The sequence below is a fragment of the Ooceraea biroi genome, chromosome 12 (assembly GCF_003672135.1).
Source record: "Ooceraea biroi isolate clonal line C1 chromosome 12, Obir_v5.4, whole genome shotgun sequence".
Classification (NCBI taxonomy): Eukaryota; Metazoa; Arthropoda; class Insecta; order Hymenoptera; family Formicidae; genus Ooceraea; species Ooceraea biroi.
In genome coordinates, this window is record NC_039517.1 from 10,158,383 (window position 1) to 10,171,195 (window position 12,813).

The window sequence follows — 12,813 nt, forward strand, 5'->3', positions numbered from 1 at the left end:
AATAACATTAATATTATTTAATTAATTAAATTAAATTAATGAAATATAAATTTTATCGAATTATGTAATTTTTTTCCACATTCCTTCTTCAGAATAAAGAAAACTTAATATAGCAATATACAATAATAGATCATATAAAAGCCATTTAAACAGCTGATTGGGTGCAACGTCTGCTCAGTGTTTGCTATCAATCTGCTCTCAAGTTTTGCGCGCAGACCTTGCTCGGTTTCTGGCGCCAATCTGTTGCCAGGTATGAGCGCAGGCTTTGCGCGGTTTTTGCTGTAAATCTGCTCGTGTTGCTTGACAGCAGGCTCTGTCACACTTCTGGCAGCAATTTGACAACATAATTCCAGAAAACAGATCTTGCTTCAAATTTGTTGCCTTTCTGGAATCAAAAGTTTGTAGCAAGCACTGCTCGAAATTTGTTTGCTCAGATTTTACTATCTGGGTAGATGTTCGAACTGGCGTCTGGCAAAAGTGACAAGTGTTTTAATGAATCTTATTATATTAATTAATGCTCGGAATTAGTTGCACATTTCGGCCCGATTTCTGAGGCAACGCCTACTGTCCTCCCGCTGCCCTCTCGGAGCCGAACAGCTGGAGCTGCCGATCGCGCGTGTGACACTGTTTCTTAAGAGCGTCTCTACATAAAAAATATGCCGGAATCGTATAATATACATTTATTATCACAAATATATTATTATAATAATACAGTAATTATAGAAAATTGAGCATTTAATTATTTATAAAAATTAAAATTATTAACAAGGAATATTTTAATGACAATTTGGAGGAAGATACGATTCCGAAATATTTCTTATGTAGCCACGCTCCTGCCCCGGGGAAGCAGCTGGGGGACAGTAGGCATCACCTTAGAAATCGGGCCGAAATGTTCATCTAATTCACTGCAATGCATTATGTAGGTTGCATTTTGTATAACTCATGTTGCTCATTTCTAGTCTTTAAATAAATAAATATATATATATTTAAATAAATAAATAAATAAATATTTATTTAAAGAGAAAACTAATTACTTCTAATTCTTAATGTTATATTTGAATATTCCGATGAACCGCGCGCGATGATCATTTATCGACCCAACGAGTAAGGCATGTCGATACGTCAAGATTCCTACTATTACTAAGCGAATTTGACGCCACACGTGTAAAAAGCCCGAAATTGTAGGCATGCTTTTGCGTCTCGAAAAAGTTCTTGCGTCCCATTTCGTTAGTTTTCAGTTTTCCAGTCAAAACTATAAATTTTTGTAATGTGCGGAAGTGCGAAATATACGAGGAACTTTGATTTAGTGATGACACAGTGTTAAAATCGCAATATTAAATCATATAGCTCCGCTGCTGGAATCATTTTGACAGCTGAAAAATTGTCCTTATTTTAGGAATTATTTTACGATTCTACGAAATGCATCGGACAGATGTCAGAGTTTCTCGTACATTTTACAGATTTCAAGAATACAAAAATATTTTTCTTGTGGGGAAAAGGTGAAAAATAAAGCTGTGAGACATAAGAATTTTACATCGTGTCGTTCCTCGCCTGAGACGTCACAAAACCAAGATGGTAGGTAGCAGAAAGCCGACCCTTAACCATGCTGCTTTAGAGATTCTTCAAGATTTGTTGGATTTGTTCTAATATATTTACAGAATCACCATTTTGATCATTGCATCCAGCATTGCATTCACGATCAAGAACGAATATGAAAGCCCTCAGAATTTTTGCACCTTCCAATATATCATCAGGAAGTGTTCTTCAAAACAAGTATGTTGAAATTATATTTGGTTACAATATTTAATCACATTGTTCATCACAACAAGCTATTATTCTGTCCAATTTTTATACAAATATTTATATTATTCATATTAACATTAACATTATTTGCTTGTTCTTTGATCCTAAAAACATTAATTAATCATGATTATTCTTATCAGTCATATTTTTATAAAGTGTTTGTTCAGAAGTCAGAAGTACTAATCAAGAAGCTCTGACATTACAGATTGACGCAGAAAAGTGTTAAATGCGTTAACATAATGGCCAAAGCAATTTCGACAGTTGATCCAAAAGAGATTGATCATCTCTCTGGTTGGAAGAACTCATGGTGGGATGAGAACGGTGTAGTAAAGCCACTTCACACATTTAACCCCGTCAGAGTAGAATTCGTTAGAAAAAGTTTGGCCAATACTGGTTTCAAATCACAAAACCTAGCTCTTCCGTTGAACGGAATCAAGATCGCGGATGTTGGCTGTGGCGGTGGTATATTGACCGAGTCTCTGGCTAGAACAGGAGCGCAGGTGACTGGGATTGACGCAGCTACAGATTTGATCAATATTGCTAAAGAGCATGTGAAACTAGATCCTGACATATCGGATCGCGTTACTTACTTCTGCACAACTATAGAAGAGTTTTCTCAGAATAACAAGGAATCATACGACGCCCTTATAACTTCCGAGGTTGTGGAACACGTGACAGATCCTGAGCTGTTCCTAAAGGTACAAATGAGTATTATTATTAAACAAATAAAACAATGAAGCATATATTGCATATATAATCAAACACACCGAGCATAAAACAGCTTACAAATATTTTCTGCAGGAATGTGTAAAGGTTCTGAAACCCGGCGGATCAATCTTCGTGACGACAGTAAACAAAACTCTGGCGTCTTGGTTGGGTGCTATTATAGTAGCGGAATATATCTGGAAGCTTGTGCCTTGTGGCACTCACCAGTGGAATAAGTTTGTCGCTCCTCATGAAGTTCAACGTATTTTAGAAAAATGTAAGTTTCACATGCAGCAAAATCATGTCTACTATTAATTTCAATCCTCTAACAATTATTCATGCAAATACCTTTGTGTGCTGTGACTGAAGTCTGTTTTCAATCTTTGTTATAGATGACTGCAAAACGAAATTAATTCATGGTATAAGATTCAATCCTCTGTCGTATCATTGGTCCTTCTCCTCGTATAAAGGGATTAATTATGCAGTTCATGCAGTTAAGCAAAAGAAGATTAATGCATAACTAAATCGATTGATAACTACGACTACACTTTTTACTCTGCTACTTCATCAGTGCACGTGCGCACTAACAATATTAATACATAGAAAAAATATATACTAAACTCAGGCTTATATATTTGTAACAATAAATGAGTTGGAATAAAAAGAGCTGAGAGGATATGTACAGCTGTCACGTGGTATGAAAACAATGCGTTTTATTAACAAACTTAGTTTATCCAGAAAAATCGTACCTTGTAATACAGTATTAATGCTGAGGAAAAGATATACAGAATTCTCATTGGAAATATCACATATATCTTCGGTCTAATCATCTAAGATATATCACAAACGTATAACGATACACTCGCACGCAGAATCATCACGAATTACAAGGCAATAAGGCGGAGAAATCCTAGAGAAATTTTATCATTCGCGAAATTATTTTGTCTAATGTCTATAGCGAGAAACAAGGAAAAAGCCTCTATTTTGCCGGCGCGAATCCCACTCTGTCGTTCTCCATATCGAATTCGGTGTAGTAACGGCCGATGAACACGTCACCCAGAATCCACAGTGGTCCGTTCGGTGGAGGTATATCCATACCCATGAAACCACTCATGCAGATCTTCTTGCCGAACTGTTTAATCTAAACAGAATCATTACATTAAAATTTTTTTATTCCAAGCAATAAAAATTTAAACTCGCGTAACACCAATACTCACTTGAAGGATGTAATCCTCGCCACTTAGGCTGAACGACTTACCGCCAAAGACGAAATTGATCATGGGCAATTGAGGAATCAGACTGCAATCCACCTTTGATCAAAGGATAACGTCGGATTAGTAATTTGTCCAATATTTCTTTAATTAATGTTGAAGTCATTTATATTGTACTCGCAAAAGTATCGCATAAATAATTTTTTTAGATTGTGCTAGTCCGGAAAATAAAAATTGTTCACTTACCATGGCTTCACCACCTATGATAGTGGTAGCTCCAATTTCCGAGTTGATAGCCGCGATATCCTCGGTCGGTCCAGCTATCAGAGAGGTGCCGGTATCGGCGATGGCTTGACAGCCAGACGCGCAGAACTTCTTGCCACTTACTTTAATTCTACGAAGCGATAACATGAACGATTGGTTGATACATGATCAGCGTGTAATCTGAACATTGTATACATACCCGTCCATGGTAATTTGCCAGTATCCTTTGCGGGTAACGGGGACGTAGGTGAACTCGCCCTCGTAATGCTCGGGATCGGAACCGCCCAGTATCATCTCGCCACCCACCTTGGCCGAAGGATCTCTGCACAGAATGTTTTTACAATCAAGCAGAGCAGAGGCGAGGTTTAATTTGGCGTGAAGCGGGAGTCAGTACCGGTTCAGGTAAAAGCTGAAGATAGCTTGTGGCACCAGCTGTTGCTTGACCATGTTGTAGAACACTGGGGTCACCCCGTCGACAGATATCGTTGAGTAGGACATTCCCAGAATACCGTCGAACTTGGCGGCAACGAAGGCCAGGCCCGGCTCGCTGAGCGCTTCCGCGAACGTTTGATCCCGGACATTGAGTCCAGCGACCTACGAGAAAAAACGATTTTTTGAAAAATGTTTATAATTATTTAGTAGACTGTAAGTCTCACGCTGTTGAGTTAGCAGTTTAATGACTCACGGTCACCACATCAGTAGATAAGAATCCAGATAGACTGCCAGAGCCGTAGTGGATAGCAAACTCGGTGCCATTTTTCTTGTACGTGTTGGATTTCCTGCTATCATACTTGTGATGCAACACTGTAATGAGAGAGAGAGAGAGAGAGACACGTAATTCAGAGATGTTAACTCCGATTTTACGAGACCAACGTTAGATTATTTTACATAAAAATATCCATGTCAATATAAATATCCATTTAAGCAACCAGATGTAGTTAGATGCATCTGTTGTGACTCGCGAGTTATCTTAATGTGTCAGAGGTCGTTTGTATCTCGAAGGAAAGTATGATAAATTACACAAATAAGTCGCGACGCACGATTATGGAGTTTGCCTACATAATACGGTTACGTTACCTATAATACGTAATTTCACCTCATGAAATCGGACATTGAGATAAATACTCGAGCACCAGGGATACTCACGGCAAGCGATGTTGGTGTAGTGGCACTGTTTGGATGGTACCCAGAGATTAGCGGAACCGGTGTCGAAGATTACTTTGAATTCCTGTGGCGGAGTTCCAATACTGATAACGCCATAATATTGCGCGTCTAGATAGTTGGAGAGAGGTTCTGGTGAAGGAGAGGTAGCCTCGAGCATACGAATCTGGTGCAGCTCGGTACCAACTTCCTTCAAGGCTTTGCGTATGGAATCAGTCTTGTGCAGTGAGATTCTTGAAACAACACATACATAATGTAAAAGAACACATGTAAATATTTGTGAGCCACTGTTTCGTATTCAAAACACAATAGTCATATCAGGATGTGAGTCATTAGTCAGGGAACTGAATCATATCCATTTAATCTTTGTTTCAGTTAATTATCCTGTGCATATGTGCGTTAACAAATTATTACGGACCTTCCTTAATCTTAATGAAATATTTGAAGTGACTTAATTCCTTTCAGGCGACGACCTGTAATTTATCGGCAACGATTGTTGAACTGCTAATTCCTGATCTCTGATATGTTTTAATAGCCTCAATTTTAGCTATATAGATAAGACAATTCGCAATTTCGTGTGAAGAACATAAAGCTCGAAGTTGAATATAACAATTATACTTTCACCAGTAAAAATAGAGTACGCGGGCGTATGCACGAGAAAACAAACAAGATCGGTTCACAGGAATATATAGCCAATCTATTTGCGCTACGCACTAAAATACCGAGGAGAAGATATAAAAAGATGTAACTGAGAATATTTTATCTACGAGTCGAAGTACTCGTCCAATCCCAATCTCGTTTGGAACGGACAAAGTCTGAAGTAGACAAAGAAAAATGCCAAGTACGAGAATTCTCGAAAGATTTTCTCGAAGAAGAATCTTTTTTTCTCTACTTCTCATGTACATATAGAGAGATATATTTTTTTTACGTTAAAGTATCTCGTATTTACATCGTTCTTCCGTCAATTTGACAAAGTCACGAAAGGAAGGAGGAGGAGGGAGAGGAAGAGGACATTGACTAATCAGTATTTATCACGCGATGTCGATACAATTTACTCACCTCTGCAGCTGCGCATCGGCCAGCACGAGGAGTGCCGCGATCGCCACGAAGACGCGAAACATATTTCTGAATTTTCCGACAAACGATGCTCCGATGCAACGGGCTCACGAATTCAACATGAAACGTCAAGTTTTCGCACTTTGTCGCTAAACGCGCATAAAACCAAACACCCGTTGACCACTAGCGCTCTCGCTGACGACGTTTATCGACGCAGCGTGGCGATATATATACGCTCGCGTACGCCTGCGCATGGGGGGGGGGGAGCCAGGCGCTCGAGCGCTCGCGATATATCGCGGTGCGCGAAACGTTCGAAACGTGTCGAGAAAAACGTATTGTTCATTAATCAAATCTAAAGATACACTTTCCTGCGCGTGCATATTTTTCTCTCTAATTGGCATCACTCGGGTTATTTAGGCGGATGACTGATGAAAGAACGAGCGCGCTTCGCAAAAACACGCTTGCGTCATCGGAATTGAGGCACGCGTCGCTGCATTTTGCAAACAGATCGAAACTCGAAGTTATAAGTTACTCTAACTTATATTGGCGTGTCCTACCTGACAACGCGCTGGTATTGTTCAAGATTAATGTGTTGCTATTATGCAGATCATTAACAATCGTACAAAAATTTACGATGATAAGGAAGGACGAAGCTTATTTCCGCTTATTAGATTCGTGCTTCCAGTAATTCGACGCGTGCGAGCAACAACATGGTCACGTGGTCAATCATGGTTAATCACATGATCACGTCGCACGTATCGCATGTATTTCTGGTTGTAACTGCTGCAAATAATACGAGACATGCTCGCGTCTCGATAACAGGAAAGGAGAAACATCGCCGAAATTTGGATAACCGTTTCCTGGAAAAATCCGAAATCTCTCTCTTTCGCTCGACGCGAATTCGTAGTTTCTCCCGTCTCGTTTATTTCTACGCGTTTATCTCTTTCAACATCGGCTGCACTCACAATCAGCAGACTGAACGTTCACTGAGCGCCGAGTGAGCTAAGCTCCTGTATCCAATTGGTATATTCCTTTAGATCGAAAAATATATGCCAATTGGAAATTGGATGAGCGATTCGGCGGAAAATCTAGTAACGTTGTCCAACTGCTGAATCTGCCGAGTGCGGCGATCAATTACTAGTCATTTGCACGTGTTCCTCTCGATTGCACTTTTTCCCAGCTCCTTTTTTCGCGAGATCACGCGCGCCGTCGATGCGCATTTGTTTTTTCGCGCTTCATCTCGCGCGGTGCACGCCGGGCCGATAGAAGACCCTGATAGAAGACCCTGCCGACCGGCCAATCGCGTATCAGCATCGCGCGGCGACTGGCCGCAGTCTCAGTCCCGAGCCCGATCGTGGAGTTATCGTTCCTCTCTCTTGGCCCCCGGAGCCAGCGAGCCCAAAATTTCCCGAGTGTGTGAAGCAGCGACAGCGTCCAGTGGCAGCAGCAGGAAGCGGCGATCGCCATCCGATAAGTTACATCGCAGCTCGGTCGCGTCTGTCCAACGGCACGCACGCGGAATCACAAGCGCGCGCGCTTAAATAAACGCGTTCGCCGACTCACGAACGGCCACCGCACGTCCGGACACCGGAGGGAGGAGGGCGTATTGTGTGATCCGCTGGAGACTGTCAACCGTGTGAGAAAAGGTAAAGATAAGAATTCGCGGATGCGAATGCGACGTGCGGCATTAACCGTCTCGCCGTGCCGCCCGGGATTGACGATTGACGCGACGTAGACGAGACGAGACGACGTGCCGCCTCGAACTTTTCTCTGTTGCTTTCGCTCTCTCTCTCTGTTTTTTTTTTCCTTTTCCCCCCGGCGATACGGAGGCGATCGCCGAGGTTGGATCACCTCGTCGGGCACGTCATCCTGACGCGCGCGTTCTCGTCTCGTATCAGATAAATCTTGAAGGATTTTCTTGGCGGTGAGAAAGAAAAAGGAGAGGCGGATGGTGTTGCTCGTCGTCATCGTGGTCGTCATCGTCGTTACCGACAACGACGATGTTGGTAGAACATGCGGCGTCGTCGCGACCCAGTTTTACGGGCCGTACACCTCGCGTGCCGGCCAAATTGCATTTCTTTATTGTCTCATATCGACAAAACACTCGCGATCCTCCCGCGCCTTTCGCCTCTCCCCCTCTATTAACGGAGCGCTGGTTACTCCGTCTCTCTCTCGCTCTCACACACACGCACACCTCTTACTTACTCGCTCTGCCTATTGCTCGCTCGCTCTTTGAATGCTTCTTGCTCTAGCTATATCTCTTCATCTCACTTTCTCTAGCCCTCTTGCTCTCGCTCTCTTGTTCTCTATTTGTGCATCGTACCGATATTCGCGCGAGCGATAGTCTTCGTCTCTATTTCTCTGCCGCGCTAGCTTACTCTCTTTCCCTCCTCTTCCTTGTCTCTTCCTCTCTCTCTCTCTCTCTCCCCTTCTCTCTTTCTGACTCTCGTCTTGAAGCGTGCATTACCCGCACATAACTCACGGCGGGTATTGTGATGCCGGCGTTGGAGGTGCGCGCTACTGTCAAAGTCGTGCGCTTCCCATGCTCCAGGTTTATCCTTCTAGACTTTTCGATAGCTTTCGATAGCTCACGCGTGGGACATCCTACCACCCGCCTACCGAACTGTCAACTCACGCGTTTTCACCTTCGTGGCATTTAACCTCGGGCTGAAAATGCCGATAATGTCACTTATAAATAAGTGGTTTATTTTGAAAGTGGTGTGAAAAAATCCAGGGATAAAAAGAATAGGCAGCGTCCATGGTTTATATCTGGACTATATTTAAGTCTCTCTTTTTTTTTGTGTGTGTCCCGTAACTGAGTTCACACCACACTTTCAAAATGTGTTTGTTTTAACGATTTTTCACGTAGCAAGGCATACACACACGCTCCTCCACACACGTGCCTGTGAATTCGCTTTGTTTTTAATTTTATAATCAGTGCCGGCGTTTCAAGTCTCTTGCGTAATAGTGGCATTAAAAGTTACAGCTCACTGTGTGCTAATGAGCGCAGCGTGATTGTACTATCTTTGTATTTTAGATCAAACAAAATGTCGGACCGAAAGGCAGTGATCAAGAATGCTGATATGTCGGAGGAGATGCAGCAAGATGCTGTTGACTGCGCTACTCAAGCTCTTGAAAAATATAACATAGAAAAGGTACATATACCCCTTGCATCTTATCTAATGCATGCATACACAAGATAATTGAATTCCATCAAGCACATATTCTGCAAACAATTGTCTGAGATGTGATCCGAGTATGTGTAGATATATTTAATAATCTTTTTTTATATTCAGTCCAAATCGGTAAATCATAATTAATTCGCCGTAGAATTTGGTACAGTAATCTGCACTAACTGTTTGAGTACAGTACTACAGGCGATTGCGTCGAAAATTATCAAGCAGCACGATCACGCTTCTGTGTTTCCAAAAAGTATCAAATTGTATTAAAAGTATCCCACTTTGTTTTTTTTATGATGAGCATAATTTCTTCAAATTGCAATGGTAGAATTCGAGCACACCATCAGTTGAACTAACTGGAGCGACAGCAACGGCACTTTTCGATGAGGAATGGTAACAGCGCGATCGCATTGTACGTGATAGTCAAACAGTTAAGCAGTAGTATTTCGAAATAGTTGCGAAACAGATTTAATCGAAAAGTAGAATAAACTAGAATAAATTTGAAGTGATAATTTACATCTACAAAGCAATGTAAAATTTTTTCATTTCGCAATAGTGTTCAATAAAAAAAATAAATTTTTAAAGCAGTTACCGAAACTGAGAGAACGCTATTTCGTGCTCGTCCTCGAAAAGTTTCTGTTGCGCTCGTTAAGCATGAAATGAACACGATGAAATTGTTGGATCGATATCGCTACTGATCTCGTCATTAACATTCATTGGTATATCGGTTTTCAGGATATTGCGGCATTTATCAAGAAAGAGTTCGATAAAAAGTACAACCCAACGTGGCATTGCATCGTAGGACGTAATTTCGGCAGTTACGTGACGCACGAAACAAGACATTTTATCTATTTTTATCTTGGTCAGGTAGCCATTCTCCTCTTTAAGAGCGGATAAGCTCGCACCCCTTTCCACCTAAAACTCCATCCTTCCTTTTTTCCTTCCTACCTCTCACCCTTCCTCCTTCCTCCTGTCCTTATTCACTGCGCAAAACGCATTTTAAAATCACCACCATGTGTAAAAGGAACTCCATGTATATGTATACATTAAAAAATTTATTTTAAAAAAGTAACGCATGCGCCCAATAAGCAAGTAAAGGAGAAATATCAATGTTTCCAACTTGGTATGTTGTTCATCGTTATTATAAGCGGAGAGATAAACGCGGAAGAAATTCTAGCGCCCCTGTGGGGTAGGAAGATAAAACCGGCGGGAGAGCGGGGAGGGGGAGACAAACAAAAAAAGGAAGACGAAGATGTGACATACAACCTTACATGTTAAAATGTATTTTGTATGCCAAGAAGTTTGTTGTGTTCTTGTTTTATATTATTAGGTAAATAACGCAAGGATATATGGTTGAGTTCAGTACTGGCGATTTTAATAAATTAGCAAATTTTATCACGATTGTTTGATATGATAGTGTTCAGGAAACATTCTAAATACACTCTACACGCGCTCTACATTCGCGTTAGGTGGGATGATTTGGTCGTAGCTCCGCTCGAGTCTACGCGAGAGAGGAAACGGAAAAGAGAATCGAAAGTGTATGGTATATTCGTATAAGCTAAATCGCCAATAATGAATGTAAGCCCAAGCGAGATCTATTTTGCCCTCTGTTATTTTATATTAATTGGAAAAAAAACCGTCGTCGCATCTCTTGCGTGTTCTGCGTACCGACTAAGAATCTGATTTCGTATATTTTTCCCAGCGGTTGACATATTTTTTTTTTGTTAGATTAAGAAATTTCGCAGCGATTGAAAAACGAAAACAAGGAAAAAAAAGAAAAGCGCTTAATTTCTCTCTGTCTCGGCGTACGATACCACCATCGTGCACGTAATAGTCTATTAATAACAACTTTATTTCGATCGATATAAAACTAACATGCTATTGAATAACGATAACTGACTCGTTCATTGCTACCTTCACAATTTTTATATCGTGCACACGGACTATTAACAGCAAACAAAACAAAAAAGAAGAAGGTAAAGACGCATTTTATCTTGAGGCGATACTTAGGGAAAGTTTGTTTTCAGAAAAGAGAAATATCACCTGCCCATATTAAATTCTATCTTTTATGTAATATTCAACACTCCATATTATGGTACTTATATATATAATAAATATATAGATTATATACATATATATATATAAATATATATTATACTATTTATATATAGTGCAATCTTCAAACGATTTTTCATGCAGTATTTGATTATCGTAAACGTTGCTACATTGTTCAAATTTTAGACTGACTATTAAATAATATCAAAAGTACTATTACACACTGTGCATGATCCTTTTTTTATATATGAGAGCTCACGACGTCACGACTTTTATAAGCAACGATCATCACGCATTTGTATGCAGAGTGCCCGAAAGTAAAACTATATGACAGATAAGAAAGAGAAATCGAGTCACACACACATATATAATACATTATTACCGAGGAGCGACTTGTCACCGAAAAAAATATGCAAAATATATCTGAGCTGTTAAAAAGCTTACGTTTCTTTTTTTATTTATTTATTGTACATATATTCCAAGAAGTTTATCGACGCGTAATTATTATTGCATGTATAAATAGTATGCAGGACGAACTGTATCTTTATGGTGTTATATGATGTACGTTATGCTTTCGCCGTACTCGCTACATGAGATCGTTTTCGAGAGGGAGGTAAATAGGGAGGTAAGGACGCTAATAGGTTCCGAGTCATCGATAGCTCCTAGAGAACTGATTTGTATTACGAAACATGTTGAAACGAAGAACCTGTTAACGCTTCCAACGGCGGTAGTCACACAACACACACACACATACATATATACATTACATACGCACCCGCTTGATTCGCCAGAACTGGAGAACCGACTTCCAAAGAACGCGCTTTCTCACAAAAGCACAAACATGATGAAAAGTGCGAGGTACCGAAAATGAGCTATTTTTTCGTACATTCCGCAAATGCGAACCGATAAGTGGAAAGTGAAAAACGTCGCTGGCGCGACGTCCCATACTTTTTTTTGGGGATCAAGCTTCTCGAGGGGCTGGAATTTTTCTCTCTGTGTACTACCACCGCCGATTCCGAGAGACGCTCTCGCGATCGAGTCTGCATGCAGGAGATGCGGTAAAAGCGGATGGATAATTATTGTGCTTAACAATAAAAATCAGTTCCACACACGAAACAATGTACTTGTTTTTTTTTTACATTGCGAGACGCAATACAAATACTCGCGCTCCGCAATATGGAACGGAGAGAGAGAGAGAGAGAGAAGGTGGTGGCAGTTCCACCCTGCGAGAACGACATTTCAATGTCACGAGGTGAAATTTTTCCTGAAGCCGCTAAAATGTCGGTAAAATAACGGGGAGGAGAGGGAGGATGAATCGCGGGCACGTGCGCACACCCGCGCACCTACGCGCGCGAGATATTGCGAGAACATCAATAATG

At 40.8% G+C, this 12,813-nt stretch overlaps 3 protein-coding genes across 4 annotated transcripts; 2 read left to right on the plus strand and 1 right to left on the minus strand.

The window, feature by feature from the left end:
- Positions 1 to 1,141: 1,141 nt before the first annotated feature.
- LOC105285419 (ubiquinone biosynthesis O-methyltransferase, mitochondrial) lies at positions 1,142 to 3,207 on the plus strand. Its single transcript, XM_026974301.1, has 5 exons — positions 1,142 to 1,575; positions 1,659 to 1,773; positions 2,009 to 2,501; positions 2,605 to 2,785; positions 2,901 to 3,207. Exons 2-5 carry the CDS (start codon positions 1,712 to 1,714, stop codon positions 3,026 to 3,028), a joined length of 864 nt encoding a protein of 287 aa, XP_026830102.1. The 5' UTR covers positions 1,142 to 1,575; positions 1,659 to 1,711; the 3' UTR covers positions 3,029 to 3,207.
- Positions 3,204 to 6,411, minus strand: LOC105285418 (lysosomal aspartic protease). The gene is made up of 8 exons (XM_011349616.3): positions 6,204 to 6,411; positions 5,130 to 5,377; positions 4,669 to 4,787; positions 4,378 to 4,577; positions 4,183 to 4,305; positions 3,966 to 4,113; positions 3,726 to 3,818; positions 3,204 to 3,649 (listed from the first exon to the last, which is right to left on the minus strand). Exons 1-8 carry the CDS (start codon positions 6,263 to 6,265, stop codon positions 3,488 to 3,490), a joined length of 1,155 nt encoding a protein of 384 aa, XP_011347918.1. The 5' UTR covers positions 6,266 to 6,411; the 3' UTR covers positions 3,204 to 3,487.
- A 1,106-nt stretch (positions 6,412 to 7,517) lies between these two features.
- Positions 7,518 to 11,341, plus strand: LOC105285427 (dynein light chain 2, cytoplasmic). Of its 2 annotated transcripts, none has more exons than XM_011349626.3 (3): positions 7,518 to 7,846; positions 9,238 to 9,355; positions 10,115 to 11,341. In XM_011349626.3, exons 2-3 carry the CDS (start codon positions 9,248 to 9,250, stop codon positions 10,274 to 10,276), a joined length of 270 nt encoding a protein of 89 aa, XP_011347928.1. In that variant the 5' UTR covers positions 7,518 to 7,846; positions 9,238 to 9,247; the 3' UTR covers positions 10,277 to 11,341. The 2 variants fall into 2 exon arrangements, with proteins under 2 accessions (XP_011347928.1, XP_011347927.2); XM_011349625.3 differs by lacking the exon at positions 7,518 to 7,846 and adding an exon at positions 8,728 to 8,751.
- Positions 11,342 to 12,813: the final 1,472 nt, after the last annotated feature.